The 16,689-nt window shown below is 55.9% G+C and overlaps 1 protein-coding gene across 8 annotated transcripts; it reads right to left on the bottom strand.

Moving 5' to 3' along the window:
• Positions 1-212: 212 nt before the first annotated feature.
• Adamtsl5 (ADAMTS-like 5) lies at positions 213-9,450 on the bottom strand. 8 transcript variants are annotated; one of them, XM_011243526.3, is made up of 14 exons: positions 9,008-9,450; positions 7,977-8,045; positions 7,702-7,804; positions 5,933-6,123; positions 5,742-5,833; positions 5,463-5,523; positions 5,253-5,361; positions 4,019-4,146; positions 3,329-3,440; positions 2,727-2,813; positions 2,479-2,642; positions 2,163-2,361; positions 2,009-2,080; positions 230-1,876 (listed from the first exon to the last, which is right to left on the bottom strand). In XM_011243526.3, the coding sequence occupies exons 2-14, from the start codon at positions 8,001-8,003 to the stop codon at positions 1,575-1,577; spliced, it is 1,647 nt and encodes a 548-aa protein (XP_011241828.1). In that variant the 5' UTR covers positions 8,004-8,045; positions 9,008-9,450; the 3' UTR covers positions 230-1,574. The 8 variants fall into 8 exon arrangements, 5 of the variants coding, with proteins under 5 accessions (NP_001272364.1, XP_011241828.1, XP_011241827.1 ...); XM_011243525.3 differs by lacking the exon at positions 9,008-9,450 and adding an exon at positions 8,776-8,982; NM_001285435.1 differs by lacking the exons at positions 7,702-7,804; positions 9,008-9,450 and adding an exon at positions 8,776-8,868 and having other exon boundaries at positions 213-1,876.
• Positions 9,451-16,689: the final 7,239 nt, after the last annotated feature.

Below are 16,689 nucleotides of genomic sequence, written 5' to 3' on the forward strand. Positions count from 1 at the left end.
GAACACACAGAGATCTGCCTGCCTCTGCCTCCCTCATGCTGGGATTAAAGTTCTGTGCCACCCACCACCTGGCTTCCATCTTGGTTTTTGAGACAGGCTCTCTTGCTGAACTAGGAAATCATGGATTTGACTACGCTGGCCATGAGCCCCAGAGATCTTTCATGCGGCCTTTTACGCGGGGTTCTGGGAATCTGACATCAGGCCTTCGAGTTAACATAACACTCTGCAGTGCAGCCAGAGCCTCAGGCCTTCCTTTTATTTTGAAACGGGCAGCCTTAAATTTCCCTGAACTTGTGATGGTCCTCCTGCTTCTGCTCCCAAGTGCTGGGATCACAGGCCTGGGGCAGCAGCTGTCTTCTCGTGGTTTTTTATTTCCCCTTCAGATTGAATCTTAACATGTCCGGGCCTCATGGGACAGCTCCAGGCTTAGGGGAGCCCAACAGCCTCACCATAGTGCGACCAGCATCGTGTGCCTTTCTGCCATGTTTCTGCTACTCTTCCTGCCGGGTGCATCAGGCTCAGCACAGGGACCCTGTCAGGGATGACTCTGTCCTGGTCTCTTGTGTCACATTGGCCAGCCATTGTAGTTGTGTGAGGTTCCTGAAGCCTGCTTGCTGCCGCAGGCCAACTTGTAGGCCATCTCCCAAACTGGGAATCCATGTCCAGCCACCAGGGGGCGCAAGGAATCCACAAATCCCTGTAGAACGGACCTACATTGTGTGGAGTTTGGGGGGACTACCTTCGAAAGCCCGTTAGACAGAGTGACCCCTGCTTATCCCGGCACAGCACGGCATCTCCCCAGGACTCGCTGGGTCTTTCACATACAGTCGGTATTCAGTAAATAGTCATTGGAGAGCTAAGTGGTTCACAGACAGAGCTAGCAGATGTGAGAAGGGTGTGAAGCAGAAGCAGATGTGAGGCAGAAGGGTGGGGCAACTGGTTAGACCACGTGACAGATTCAGGACTCAGAAGGGATAGCCTTAAGGAACACCCCACTGGGGATGATTTGCTGAGCGACTGTAGGACAGACACCCATGATATACAGCGGAAATGAACCCATAGCCTAGAGGACTGAGGAGGAGGCACATCGGTTCCTGTGTGTGCCCAAACCTCTCGTACTTCCTGTGCTAGTCTGTACTGGGTGTCCGGGCAGATTAGGAAAAGATGGGAATGGGGGTGTGTCTGTGCACAATGCCTGCCACTCTTCTAGGGTGTCCTGGAGTCCCTATAGCTCAGGAAGTGAGGGGCGAGGGATTTGTTCTTTTTCCACGTTCTTGTAAAAATTAAATAGTAACTTGAAAAGAGATGAACAGAAAGTTGTTTCGCGGAAAAGTAGCCCAGGATCTTGAAGCTCCTTAAAGTTCTCAGATATGGAGTGCACCTTTAATCCCAGCACTCACTGCAGAGACAGAGGCAGGTGGATTACCATAACTTCAAGGTTAGCCTGGTCTACACAGAGTTCCAGGCCAGTCAGGGAGACCCTGGTTAAAATATATGAGCTTCCAGGTGGGAGGTTTTCCTGAGTCATGGGACGCCAGAACAGGAGCCCTGCTGAGGATCCAACCTCCAGGGGTTTAGACTGGACAGCGCCGGGCAGCCAGCCGAACTCTGCTGTCCTCCGCGGGACTCCAGAGTCGAGCATAGCCAGCGTGAGGCAGCAGTAGCCGATCCTGCGTGCCATCAGGGCTTACGAGTCGCCTGGCAGCCAACAGGTATTCTCGGTGTGGGGCCAGTGGTGGGCACGGACAGTGGCCTGGTGCCCATACATATTCTCGAGTACGCAGAGGCGTGCGGCTTTTGTAGATGAGCAAGACCCGCACTTCGTAGCGGGTCTCCTGGGCCTGGCGGTGGCGGCCCAGCACACGGGCCTGGAACACTGTACGACAGGGACACAGAGGGTCATATGGGCCCTCAGTGCCTTTGCGTCAGCTGAGATCAAGGGTGAGGATCAAGCAACTATCCAGGGTCACTTGGGTCAGTGGAAGGGGTCAAAGGTCAAGAGTCTCACCAAAGTCGCTGCCACAGTAGTGAAGAAGCCGGTGTGCGCGACCACGGCTGTCGGGGCATGGCCCGCAGGGGTCTACGGGGAGGGGGGCGTGTGTGAGACGGGCCTTGCTCCCTGCCTGGTACCCCCACCGCCCGCACCGTTGTCCCTGCTTCACCTGGTGGCAGGGATGCAACACGGGCAGGGATGGCCTCGGGGACTACAGGAGTCTCTGCAGGCTGTGGCTCCACCTCCCGAGGCTGAGGCTGTCGCAAGGGCCAGCCCAGGGCCTGCACCTGAGCCTGAAAGGGGCCATAGCGCTCCCGGGGCAGCCAGAACTCGAAGTGTACGCCTGGGTTGGGCTCCCGCAGCAGCACCTGGAGCGGGAGGGCACAGGAGAGCTGGTGGCCCAACTTCCCCTCAGCACCGTGCTTCCCCAGCTAACCGACCTCAGTGTGCCTGTGCCCCGCCCCGAACTGTCCACACCGGCCCACCTGTAACAGCAGCTCCTGGGAGGTGGGGCCGGTCGCCTGCAGAGTCTCCTCTGGGCCCGCACTCCGGGTGTAAACCACTCGGGTGCCCGCAGCCTCGTAGGTGCCAGGCGGGCTGAGCACCCCATCACCGTTGAGCACGTAGTGCCCGCCGCGGGTAACCAGCGCTGCAAAGAATCAGTCAGCCTGTGCTCGCGAAAACCGCCTGTCCCCAAGCCCAAGCCTCAGTTTCCCCAGGGGCCCCGAGGTACCCAGGTGGTTGTGGCTGCGCTGTGCTACGCGGATGTGCCTGGCGCCCTCGGGGATCAAAGTCACATTCCAGAAGCCGGCGAAGGCACCTGAGGCAGGCGGAGGGTTGCGGTGTAGCGCGGCAGGATTTTCTGGGATGCGCTGGTGTGTGCAGGGGTGCGTTGTGGTGGGATGAACTGGGACGCACTGGGGTACACAGGGGAAGTATGCTCTGGAGTACGCAGAGCAGGGATACTCTGGGGTACACAGGCGAGGGACGCTCTGGGTTGCGCAGGGGAGGGATGCTCTGGGGTACACAGGCGAGGGACGCTCTGGGGTGCGCAGGGGAGGGATGCTCTGGGGCTCGCAGCGGCAAGGTACACTTTGGGTGCGATACTGTGCTCAGGGACCGATAGCTGCGGATAAATGAGATGATACTGAGGGGAGGCAGGAAAGGGGTTAAAAGCGCATCTATTCGAGGGAGGGTGGGACGCTCTGTCAGAGGCCAATCAGGGGAAGCCCAATCAACAAGAGCCTTGGCTCCCAGGAGCCAAACTTGTTAAAGGGACACCCCTCTCCACTGTGTTTCTCAAGCGCTGGTGGTGAGTCAGAATGGGACAGTCACCGGCGTCGCGGAACACGCGCTGCACGAACAGGCAAGAGTCGTTAGCGCCACCACAGAGGCCGCAGCGGTCCTCGAGGGTGCCGGAGCCCAGTATCCCGTCACAGCCTGCGCTCTGCGGGGGAGGGGGGGGGACGGGGGGGGGGACGGGACACTGGGTCAGAATCAGCGGGGCATGAGAGGGCGGGGCTGTGGGAGGGGCGGGACTAAGGAACAAGGTTTGATAGGTGGGCGAGACTGAAGGAATTACGTGGGCGGGACCTAGTGAGAACAAGGCACTGGAGCAGACTCTAGAGACAAAGCTTTTTGGTGGGCGTGGCCTGGTGGTAGGCAGAGCCTGAATATTAAGGCGGGATTTGAAAGGAGGAAGGGTCTATAGGGTGTGCAAAGACTGGAAAAATTGGTGTGCTGTGCCTGGCGAAAAGACTGTGAGAGAAGCCACGAATAGCTTGTGACTGGAAGGGTGGGTGGAGCCTGGAGCTATATGGGCGGGGCCCTGAAGGAGAAGCCAGAGAGAAGCCCCAGTGAGGTTTGGGGTCTGAACCTGAACAGTGGGTGGGTGGAGTGTAGGTTTTAGGGGTGTGTGTGGGAAAACCGATGTAGTTGCCCTGAGACAGTTTGGAGTAGGGCCATACGTTAAGGTAGAGTCTGCAGGGAGATGGGTGTGATAGGGCAGGGTCAATGGGTCCTCACCAGACAGCGGCCTGCCACGCAGAGACCCTGGGTACCCGGGGTGCAGGGGGTGCCATCCAGCACGCGGCCAAAGCTGTGGTAGAAGGCGTGGCCTTCAGCTAGGCAGTTGAGGTCACACACATTGGGCGCTGAGGGCGGGAGGGGTGGTGAGTCTGGGGCTTCCAGCCCATCGCCAGTCTCTACACCCAGCTCATTGCAGCTCAGGCTTAGCCTAAACCCCTACAGGCGCCAACACTTCCCAGGCCCCACTTCTCGCTTTTTTTCCTCTGGGCTCTGCCCTCTTCATGGCCCACTTCCACCCTTCTTTCTCTAGGCAGTGTGCTTGTTTGCTTTCTTTCTTTTTTTGAGATAGAGTCCGAGAACGGATAGACTGTCCGAGAACCATGTAGACTGGGCTGGCCACATGCCTCTTGCCTCTCCGGTACTGGTAATAAAGGCGTAAGCCACAACACCAGCCCATACATTTTCCTACACCCTGAGTCTTCCTTCTCCTTTCCTCCTCGCTCCATTTCTCCACTCTCTATCTCTTCCAAGTCATACCTCTATATCATCTTCTCTCTAGGCCTTCCCCTCTCAGGCCACAACCCCATTCTCCTCCATCCAGGCCCCTCCCCTCCCTGGCCCCACCCTTCTCCCTCCAGACTCCGCCCTCCCGTTCAGGCCCAAATTAACTAGACCCAGAGCCTGACTGTACCGCTAGCCTGCTGTGTACCTCAGTTTCCCCTGCCTGTCAGATGAAACCCGCAGGTGCACAGCTGTTATCTGAGCCACTTAGCAGCAGGCTGGCTGGCAGACCCTGCTGGGGACAAGGCCAACCTAGTGGAACTCTGTGCAGGTGGGATGGGGCAAAAAGGAAGCCCAGGGCTGATGGAATGTTCTGTGTTCTAGACTGGTCTTATCTGTCTTCACCACGCTGGCGGCTGAAGCTGCCTGTCTCCCTTCAATCTGGAGGCGTGCTGCCCCGGGCACCCAGTTATATAAGCTGCTATTTTCAGCTCCGTGCAACAACATTTCCTGTTAGTGGGATCAGTTTGAAAACTGTTGGCCTCTGGATAAGACTCTATGTCAATCCTCAGGCTGGAGTTTGACCCTGTGTAAAAGGGACTGTGTCCTTCCTTCACCAACTCCTACATATGCTTTAAAACCCCATTCCAATGCCCACCACTCAGAGTATTTCTTAACTCCTCGCAAGATTCTCTTTTTCCTTTTAACCCTAGTAGATCAGGCTACTCACCCCCGTGGAAGGGCACCCACTGGTAGGTTTTCTGGGTGTCCAGGACAGGGTGGCCATTGTAGAGAGAACACTGCAGGTCTCGGAATGGTGTGGTCCCTGGAGGGCAGTCCTGGGCGAAGATATAGGTGGATAAACCGGGCAAACCAACAAGGGGTATTTGAGGTGGGCAGAACCAAGTAAGAGGGATACAGGGCAGATGCGAGGGCCTACCGGCAGCTGGCACACCCGGTATTCATGGCTGTCGCCCCAACAAAGTTCCTCTCCGGGAAGTCTGCAAAAACCAGGGTGGTCTGAGTGTAGCAGGAACCCCCACACAGCCTCTCAGGGACCCCTTTCCATCACCCGCCAAGCCACCCTCCGCCCCCACCAGCCCCACCCGCATTCCAGCTGGCTTCTTAAGATTAAAGGGCACAGAGCATGTGTAGGCAGGCAGAGGGCGCGGCCCGGCTTGCGGCGGAGGGGAGGGGAGGGGAGGGATTCCCGGGTTACCGGACACATTGGCGTCTGCGCACTGAGACGCCCCGACCACAAGAGCTGGAACACCTGCTCCAAGACCCCCAGGGCGTCCACTCTCCCGGACCCTACTTGATGGCAGAGAGTAGGGTCAACCAGGAGGAGAGTTGGAGTCCCCTATCTCACCCACATCCCTGTGAGCTTTCTGGGATCCTTCACCCCCTTACCTGGGCAGCACCCCTCAAATCACAGCTCAGGAGAGTCCACAGCAAGAACGGAAGAAGCGGGAAGAGGCGGGGTTTGAGGGAGCACAGGGTTACCAAGAGGCAGTGAAGAGCAGGGTCAGGGTGAATTGCCATCTCAGCCCTGGCTGGCTGTGTGTTCGATGGTAGCCAAACCTCTCTGGGTCCTCTTGTCTCTAAAAACAATTGAGGTAACAGCAGCCTTGCCCCATCTCTGGAAAGCCTTGAGGGCGTTATAGGCTCAGGTCAGACACAGGGTGGGGAACTAGGAACTGTATGTGTTGTTATTTGGTTTTAAAATTAATGTTATTTGTAGAAGGGCACGCTCCTTTAATCCAGCACTTGGGAGACAGGCAGATCTGAGTTCGAGGCCAGCCTGGTTTACAGAGTGAATTTCAGGACAGCCAGGACCACTGTGTCTTGAAAACAGCATACATATACATACATGTGTACATGCATGCATGCACACACACACGCGTGCACACACATGCACACAGTGCAGCGCTGGAAGATGCCAGCAGCATTGACTCCCTTCGCTGAGCTGAGCTACAGTTGCTCCCAACTTGGCATGGGTGCTTGGAACCAATTGTGGGTTCTCTTAAGGAGCAAGGTAAGATCTTGAACACTGGGCTGGTGAGATGGCTCAGTGGGTAAGAGCACCCGACTGCTCTTCTGAAGGTCAGGAGTTCAAATCCCAGCAACCACATGGTGGCTCACAACCATCCGTAAGGAGATCTGACTCCCTCTTCTGGAGTGTCTGAAGACAGCTACAGTGTACTTACATATAATAAATAAATAAATCTTAAAAAAAAAAAAGATCTTGAACACTGAGCATCTCTCCACCTCCTCCTGTGTTTATTTGAGACACTCTCGCTATGTAATCCAGGCTGTCCCAAAACTCTCTATGTGGCCCAGGCTGGTCTGTCAACTCACAGAGGCCCGCCTGCCTCTGCCTCCCAGGTGCTGGGACTAAAGATTTGCACACGTGCTTTTCTTTTTTTCTTTTTTTGGTTTTTCAAGACAGGGTTTCTCTGTGTAGCCCTGGCTATCCTGGCACTCACTTTGTAGACCAGGCTGGCCTCGAACTCAGAAATCCGCCTGCCTCTTCCTCTCGAGTGCTGGGATTAAAGGCGTGCATCACCACGCCCAGCTTTCTTTTTTTCTTTTTTATTTTTTTTTTAGATAGGGTCTTGTAGCCCAGGTTGGTCTTAAACTTCCTGAGTAGCTAAGGATAACCTTGAACTCGTGACCTTCCTGCCTCCCCTACTAGCTCCTGGACAGTGGGCACTGGGCTTTTGCTCTAGGACAGGCTTCTGCTTTCCTTTTGAGATGGGAGTCTTGATCTGTAGCTCAGGCTAGGCTCAAACTCTGAAAAATCCTCCTCCCTTAGCCTCCTGGGACAAAGTTGCTAGTCCTGGACTGCCACACACCCACCTTAATCAGTTCTTCCTATAGACAATGTGTTCTTTTATTTTGTTTTTGTTTTTTTTTAAAGATTTTTATTTATTTATTATATGTAAGTACACTGTAGCTGTCTTCAGACACTCCAGAAGAGGGAGTCAGATCCCATTACGGATGGTTGTGAGCCACCATGTGGTTGCTGGGATTTGAACTCAGGACCTTTGGAAGAGCAGTCGGGTGCTCTTACCCACTGAGCCATCTCACCAGCCCCAGTGTGTTCTTTTATAATGCACAAGGAATCCTTTAAGGACAGTTTTTAGGTGGCTGCAAGTTTAGTCACCCCTTTCATCTACCTTCCTGGGTGGCCAGGAACCAACCATTCCATTTCTCCAGGCCTCGGTTTCCCCATCTGTGCAGTGAAAACCCGCGGAACCCCATCCCTGAGTCTCTGAGAGCCTGTAGAGGGATAATTAATGGAGGCTCATCCAGAAACTCAGGGTGGAATGGATGTCCCCCTCCCAGCTGCCCCCCAGCCTCTGGGGACCGCTGTGCTCCCAGGTACCCCATAGCCTAAGGGACCTCCTCCCCACCCCCAACCCCACCCCGTGGCAGGCGCTGGGCGGCTGACCTGGCCTCCTGCCAACACGTGGGTCATGGTCTCATCTGCCAGAGCTGCGGGCTGCGGTGCCTAGAGGATCTGCGGACAAGAAGAGCAGGGTGGGGCTGAGTGGAGGTCTCAGTTTCCCCAACTGTAGAGACCGGATGAAGTCATTCTCAGCCGACGCCCTCCTCCTCGTGATCCCAGCCTGGCAAGACCAGCCAGGAGGGAAGGGAACCAAGATGAAGTGAGTCCCTTCTGGGCCCGGGCCAGGCTCTCTGAAGGGCACACGGGCTCTCAAAGATCTGCAGCCCACAGGGTCCAGGTACCTGAAAAAGGGGTAAGGAGGACAAAAGTACCCCGGCCCGGCTGGAACCAGGGTCTCTCCGGTTGTCAGCCAATCTGATGTCCTTTAGGACACCTTGGGACCGAGATGGCTGTAAATTGGAAACTCACGGGAACTGCTTCAAGACACTCGCCGGACCCTTCCTTCTGCGGGCCCAGAAACTGGGCTGTCCCGGGAAGGAAGGAAGAAGGAGGCTGGGGAAGGCCATCTCATAACCCCCTTCGTGAGGGGGGCTCCTACCCATGTCTGTCAATGCCCTCTCCCGAGCACCGCATCTAGCACTGCATCCCTCTCCCGCATTGGTGCACCAGTCACTGGGGTGTCGGTCTCCTGAGTTTCAGTCCCATCCCGTAGGAAGTGCGACCCCCAAACTCACCCACCATCCTAGGGATTGCTGCTTTCGCTCCGAGCAGGGAAAGAAACCAATCTCATCCCCGCCGCCACACCGGGTGGAATAGTGGCAGGATGGGAAGAGGGACTTACCATCTGCTGAGAGCCCAAGGCAATACGTCCAAGTTTCCCCGGGACGCCCCGGGGACTGGCGGAAGCGGCGGGGCCCCAAAGTGCGGGACTGCGAACTCGGTCGATCCCTCCCACCCGGGCCTCCTAGGCGCGCCCAGGCTGGGGTCACCGAGGGCGCAGGCCAAGGGCGCCCTCGTGCGGCAGGAGAGGGCGCACGCGTTGGGCCCGGACCTGCGGCAGGGGGCTGACCTACTGTGTCTGACAGCGCAGCTCAGCGGCCCAGCGTTGGTCCTGATATCCTGGGTGCCAGTGACCTTGGGAAGTGCAGCTGCGGGGCGGTGCGCGGGGGTGACTGGACTGCTATTCCGGGCGCCGCGCTCAGGGCCAGGGAATGTGCCTAGCGCTGGGGCTTGGGGTGGGATAGTCCATGCCAGGGCGCCCTCTCACTCTCAGTACCCCGTCCTGCTCCGTAGCACCCCGCAGCCAGATACGCCAGATTTCCTCTCCTCATCCCCATCACCCACTCAGGCCAGGCTCCTAGCTCTGTCCCAACAATCCCTGGGACCCCAACCCAGGTCTCCATCATCCCTGCAACTGGGACTTCCCACCCCGTCCCTGTTACCCCCAATTAGACCTCTCCACGCTGGTCCACATCATTCCCCAGTTAGACCTTCCTGCCTTGGTTCGCATCTCCACCCCCCCCGCCCCCCGACTCCTCACTCGAGTCCCAAGCATCCCCTCACGAGGCCCCGCGCGCCCGCTGGGGGCGGAGGGACCCTCCCTGCCCCACATTCCCAGGCGCTGCCGTCACCAATGCTCCACCCGGTCCCGCCCTCTAGGCCTGGACGCCAGTGCTGCTTCTCTCCACTGGTTTTGGCCTCAAGCCCTCCGCCTCAGTTTCCCATTCCCGGCACTCTGCCAGCCTCTTGTGGACCCCCTGACCCCATCGCCTTCGTGTAGCCTCCCGGCAGCCGGGCAGAAGGACGCCGCACTGCGATGATCAGTGCTGTGTGGACCATGCTATTCCTGGGCGCTGAACTCGCCTCCTCTAGGAAGCCCACCTGGCTGACCTCTGGCCCGCTTTCCTCACAGGGCACGGTGCCTGCTGTATGCACTCCCTGAAAAGCAGACTGCCTGCAGTATTTACTACACATAGAGGACAGTGTCTGCTGTATACACCTGCCTCAGGGAGGTCCTCTGGACAGGGCTCAGCACAGGACAGCCGCTGGAAACATCTCTGAGTGTGACCACTCCGTGACATTATTATGCAAGTCACTGTGTGCACACAGCTATGGCCCAGCAGCCAAGCCCAGTGTGGGGAGGTGGCCATGCATGGCCATGACTCCGATTTCTGACACCCATCATCCTGTTGAAGAAAAGATGCTAAGGCCAGGCATGGGCTGTGAGGAGAACCCCTACAGAACATATAACCACTAAAGGGGCTAGAGGCAAGGGTGGCCTAGCCAGGGTCAGCAGGAGAATGAGAGACAATCCTGACGTCCTGCTGTGAAAGGAAGGGACCTCAGCAAAGCAAAGATGAGGACCGTGTTAGGGAGAGAGAGGGGCCCGTGCAGTAGGAGTTCTGTTCTGGTATACAGTAGGCATGCACTCTGTCCTGGTATACAGTAGGCATGCACTCTGCATGGAGGATATACAGCAGACATAGATTTACAGGAGAAAATATGCAACAGATATACTATCCAGGTAGTGCACATAGTAGGCACTGAAGGGGAGTATACATTAGGTGCCCCGTCCTTCATGATACAAGTGTGCAGGAAACACTGTGTCTGGCAGAGCGAGCATATAGCTCACAGTATATACAATAGGTGCATATGTACAATAGGCCCTCTCCCTTGCAGGGATAGCATACAGTAGGCACTTTGCTGTGCAGCCACTGCCTACAGTAGACACTACGCTCTGAAGAGAGTGTGTCCAGTGAACATGGCTCTTTCCCCAGTTTTCCTAAAGCAGACTATCGCAGTGAAGCCGGCACCCGTCAAAAGCTGAGGCCTACAAGGAGGCCATAGAGCGGGCACTGTGTCATACAGGAGCATATACAGAAGGTGGTATGCTCTGCAGGGTGTGCACACAGCAGGCACTGTGGGGCACTTCCCTGCAGTTCTGACTCAGTCCAGCAGAGGGTGCACCAGGGCTCCAGAGCTCCCCTAAGTTTGCTCAGGACAGTGCAGCCTGCTGGGGACAGCTCTGATCCACACCCACTTCCAGCCGGGTTACCACCCTCGGAGCGCCTTCTAGGACCCATTCACCTCTGCCAGGATGGGATTGGGGCAGGGGACAGGGCTTAGTGGGACTCTCAGCTATCTGTAAGACCAGAGCTTGCAAACCAAATGGCCAACAGCTTGACTCAGGTACTTAAACATTTAACAAGTGGGTGTAGCCATACACACTTGTCATCCTAGCACTGGATAAGCGGAGGTAGGAGGATCGGAGTTGGAGGTTATCCCCAGCTGCATAGGATGTTTGAGTTTGGCACAAGCATCACCGAGCACGGACAGAGCCTGGGTGTCGTTCCCAGCACAGAGGTTATACACACCTGACACCCCAGAATGGGGGAGGGTAGAGTCAGGAGGATCAGAAGTTCAAAGTCATCACTAGCTACAGGCTGAGTTCCAGGCCAGCCTGAACTCCAGAGTGAGGGTCGCCAAAGTGGGGACCGGAGGCTGTCAGGCCTGTTCACAGGAGAACCTCGTGGTGCCCCGTGCAGCCCTTGGAACTCTCCTGAAATCCCTGAGGCCACCTGATCCCCAACATGTTCCCTTCTGCCTCCCAAGGACACTGGGGTCCGGTAACTGCTATCCAGACTCTAACCTCTCTGGGGCTCCCATCTGCCCCATGGCACAGGGGTTGGGGCAGAATCGAACCCACACTGTCGTGGTCATCCTATGCATAGGTATTGGGAGGCTCTGGGCTCCTGTCTTTCCTCTTGGGAGCGCACGAATAGAGAAAAGGTTTTAGTTCGGTTTGTATATTCCTGGTAGCTGACCCTGCGCTCCTGGGACCTGCTGCATTGTCAATCCCAAAACTGCAGAAGATCGAGGAGAAAGAAGGGCGGGTCTGAGGCTGGAGTTCTCACACCGAGCGAGATTGCTCCAATGCTCTTTACTTTGGCAACATTGGGTTTGGGTTGCTTGTGTGTGTGTGTGTATGTGTGTGTGTGTGTGTGTCCCTGTTGTGTGCACATGTGTGTGGAGGCCAGAGCCTGGGATTCTCTCCTAGCTCCCTACCCAGTGCTGGAGTTACAGCTATGTATCCCATCCCACTTTAATTTTATTTAAGACAGGGTTTCTCTGTATAGCTCTGGCTGTCCTGAATCTAGCTCTGTAGACCAGACTGGCCTCGAACTCACAGAGGTCCTCCTGCCTCTGCCTCTGGAGTGCTGGGATTAAAGGCCTGCACCACCACTGCCCACCCAGTTCCCATGCCTTTTTTTTTTTTGAGGCAAAGTCTCAAGTAGCCCAGGCTGGATTTGAGACCCTCACCCTAAACCCTGAATCGTCCTGATTCTACCTACTGAGTTTTGAGATGACAGGTATGTGTCACCGTGCCTGGATCACTCTCCACTCTCCCCACCCCCACGTCTGCTGACACTGCCATTAGCAAAAAGACCCACGCAGACAAAAAACGGATCGCTCCTGCAGAAACCTGGCCAGTTCCAATGGCCACACAACACCCTGCTCAGCGGTCGAACAATGTCCCTGAACAATGTCCCCGATCAAAGGTCGATGCCAGATTCCTCCGGAAGAAGATAAGGGGAGGAGCTTGGGCTGCAGGGGAGGGGCCTTGCTGCAAGAGTCCCACCTTCTGGGCAGTGGCACTTAGGACATAGTTCCCCTGAGGACATCAGCTCTATCAGCAGTAACTTGGGCGACTCAGGGAATAGCACAAGGACCAAGCAAACCTGACCCAGCAGGGAGAACCCACTCTGGGGGCAAACAAGGACTCAATAAGATCATAATATAAGGGTGACTTCTGCCTCCACCTCCTCAGTGTCACCACCACCTGGCTAGGAATTATGTCCTTGATCCTCCAGCTGTAACATATGTTCCAGAGCCTCACCCTTGTTTGTGGCTGCATGATATTCTAGCGTGTGGGTGGGTCACACTGTGTGTCCATCATCCATCCATCCAGTGGATACTGGCTGTCCTAGAAAGAGTGCTCTGGAGATGAAACTCTGTGAACTGAGGTCCTGGGGTGGGATAGGCTTGCTGTGGGCATGGGAAGTTGCAGGAAGAGAGAGGGAAGGGGAAAGACGGGTGTGTGAGGGACACAGGAGCCTCACTTCACCCGAGCCTGGAGGGTGCCACAGCGTGGAAAACTTCGAGCTTCCTGGCTATTCTGAGATGGACTCAGCTTACGTCCTGGGCAGAGGCCCTGGCCAGTGAGTCCGGGCTCAGGGTGACACGTTCCCTGGCTCCTTTCTGGCTGTGAATCCTGCCCAGTTCTCAGGGCCCCCATTTGGGTTTGGGTGTCAGTGGCCAGACCCACTGAGGGCTTGATTCAGTGGGTCTCCGCCCAGAGCCCTTCCTTTTGGCTCTGCATCTGAGAGGCTCAGAGCAGAGATAAGGGAGGATGTGAGTGGTTCCTGTCACCCACCCCCACTGCTGCTGCGAAAGTCACCTACCTTCCTGGGCAGTCAGCACACTGGGGGGGTCCTTCCCCCACACACTCGTGCTGGGTCACATCGCCCAGATCCTGGGGTGTCTGAAGTGTTCAGGCGGTCACTTCCCTCTTACCTCCTCGTGTCTGATTCCAAGTCTCTGGGGACATTTTGTGAGTGGCTGAGAGCTCACGGGTGCAGCCATGTGGAGCCCAGATAGGAATCATGTGTCTGGGAGGCCTTGGCCGCCTCGTAAAGATCCATACACAAGCCCGAGAGTCTCGGGGCCTCTGGAGAGTCTCAGCAGCCAGGCAGTCACCCCTCCACCTGCGGCAGGTATTTTGAGCAATGCTTCCCAAGTCTTCTCCAGAGAAATCTGCTGAGTCTTAAGAGTTATCTCAGGTCAGCGGGAGAGCAGAGACGGAAGATGGAAGGGCTGAGCATGGGGACGCAGCAGCTTGGGGTGTGAGGGGTGAACAGTCAGGCTGAAGGTCATGCCTAAGACCATGGGCCATGGGACCTCAGTGACTGTGACTAACATAAAGCCGGCCAGTGTTTGCCAGGTGTGACAGCACATGCCTGCTATCCAGGGCGGAGACAGGAGGTTTAGGAGTTCGAGGCCATCCTGTGGTATGTGAGCATTTCTTACTTTTTGGTGCGTGGCTCAGCAACTTGAACCTCGCCCACACACTTGCGCAGTTGTCTCTACCATTTATCTCCATCCTGAAGCTCCACTGCCATTCGATATGAACTCTCACCAACTCCCAACTTCCAGCACCCACAGACCCACTTCCTGTCTCTATTGGTCTCTCATGGAGTTCCAAACTGTGTGGCCTTTTGCATCTAGGTCTCTCACTGAGCCTTAAGGGCCTTCAATGATGTGGGTGTCAAAAATCTCGTTCCTGAGCCGGGCGTGGTGGCGCACGCCTTTAATCCCAGCACTTGGGAGGCAGAGGCAGGCGGATTTCTGAGTTCAAGGCCAGCCTGGTCTACAGAGTGAGTTCCAGGACAGCCAGGGCTATACAGAGAAACCCTGTCTCGAAAAAACAATCAAACAAACAAACAAAAAATCTCGTTCCTGTTCATGGTTGCATGATATTCCAGTATGTGGGTAGGCCTCACCGTGTGTCCATCATCAGTTTATAGGCACAGATATCTCTACCTGCTGGCTGCTGTGGACATCTCTGTGTCCATGTCCATCTCCCCCCTCTTCCTTCCTTTTCTCCTTTGAGTTTTTGAGACAAGGGTCTCAGTTAGCACAGAGTGAACCCGCTGTGTACCCAAGGCTGGGGAGTGGAATGTCCCTCCTCAGCAGGGCACAGGCTGACAGAAGGCCATTTATTTTGCTCCTCAGTGCAGTCTCAGCCAGAAGCCCCAGGATCAGCCAGGCGAGAGAGAGAGAGAGAGAGAGAGAGAGAGAGAGAGAGAGAGAGAGAGAGAGCCATCAGCTGATGTGCACACTGCAGGGCTCCAGGCCAGACACTATGTCTCTTCTGTCCCAGGAAGTTGCTGTTATTCTGTGGACTCAGCCACCCACCCAAGTGCCTGTCTCTGCTCTTCACTGGGGCAGGAAGCCAGGGGACCACAATGCAGCTGCCAGATATTCATGGTCCACCCCATCTTAGAGCCATGCTGGGAGACCCTGAGCTTGCAAGAACCCCAGGTACTTGGTCTGCCACTTGGGGCATGAATGGTACCTAACCTAGAGACCAGGTCCCAGAAAAGGCCTTGAAAGAGTCTCAGGCTTTGAAAAGTTGTCCTTCTCATTGCTGTGTGTCACTGCCGGCACATACACACCAATGCTCCTGTGGGCAGCAGAGGATAGGACACCTTTGGGTGGGAGTTGGTTCTCTTCTTTCAGGGTGGGTCCCAGGAATTGAGCTTAGGTCGTCGAGGTCAGAGGCAGGAGCTTTACCCTTCAGGTGTCTCAGGACCCCTAAGTCTTCTTCTTTCTCAGTGTGCTTGAACCTGGAACCAATTCATTTTATTTATTTATTTATTTATTTATTTATTTATTTATTTATTTATTTATTTTTGGGTTTTTGAGACAGGGTTTCTCTGTGTAGCCCTGGCTGTCCTGGAACTGACACTGTAAACCAGGCTGGCCTTGAACTCAGAAATTCGCCTGCCTCTGCCTCCCCAGTGCTGGGATTAAAGACATGGGCTATTTAAACTTCTCAAATGCATCCTTTTATAGAGGCTGGGCTGGGGCTATCTTGGGGGCACAAAGAACCCTTCAGAGATTAGCACGAAGTAGGCACTTGACCATCCCAATGTTATTTAGCAAACATAGTAAGTGTTCTGCCAGACAGATCTGCTATGGAGGAGTTTAGTGCCAGCCATGGGAATGGCTCTGTTCCACTTCCTGTCACCCCCTCCCCATCCCCACCCTGACCGGCTTCCCTTTAGCAGGGGTCCTGGGCTTACTGGCTGCAGCCTGGCCTCTGAACAACTGGGGACTGTCACCCCAGCTCCAAAGGAGACACCAGTAAATTGAACCAGCCTCGTTCCCCATGGTACACTCAGCTCACCCTCAGGGCTTCCTGGGGACTACTAAGACTTGGGAGCACTCAAGGGGTGCTTCTTGTCCCCCTTGGTGGCACGGGCCAGGCCAGATTCCAAATTCTGGCTCTGGAAAATTCCATAGCCTGAATCCAGCCACACGGAGTGAGGCTAATCCCTCCGCATTTACTGTGTTATGTAACGTTCCGGATTAATACCAGAGGCAGATGGTAGGGCTCACACCCTGCCCTGTGCCTGCCTGGCTTTGGGAGTGAGGGGACTCCCACCTGGCACATGCAGGCGGGGCCCCAGATTCTTGAGGTGCAGAAATGCTGCATTCAGCACGGGGTGGGGGCGGGGGAGGGGAGGGGTGGGCTCCGGCGAAGAGGTAGCCTGAGGTTCTGAAGTCCCTGGCTCCTTGCTCTCTTCTATCAGCCACACCCAAACGTCCATCTCCGCTTTAAGGGTCAGTGCCCTGTAGGCCATCAGAGCTAGCGTCGCACACATGCCCACATCTGCCCCTCATCCTGGTTGCAATGTCTTCTGTGGCATCCCATGCCACGGTGACTCTTTTGTGTCCATAGCCTCCCAGCCCTGATTCTTTGGTCTACATGTCCTCAGACGTCCCCAGGCGGCCTTCTCTGAATCCCGCTGAGCCTTCCCAGTGCCCAAGTTGATGAAGCCCCACAGGTCGCTCCCGTAGGGAGCACCCAGCCAGATGCGTTTGGTCCTCTGGTCACCGGCCTCCCCTGTACCCCCGAGAGAATCCTGGGGCGGGCACCTCTGCAAAGAAACCAGCAGAGAGTTCTCTGGAC

The sequence above is a fragment of the Mus musculus genome, chromosome 10, assembly GCF_000001635.26.
Source record: "Mus musculus strain C57BL/6J chromosome 10, GRCm38.p6 C57BL/6J".
Classification (NCBI taxonomy): domain Eukaryota; kingdom Metazoa; phylum Chordata; class Mammalia; order Rodentia; family Muridae; genus Mus; species Mus musculus.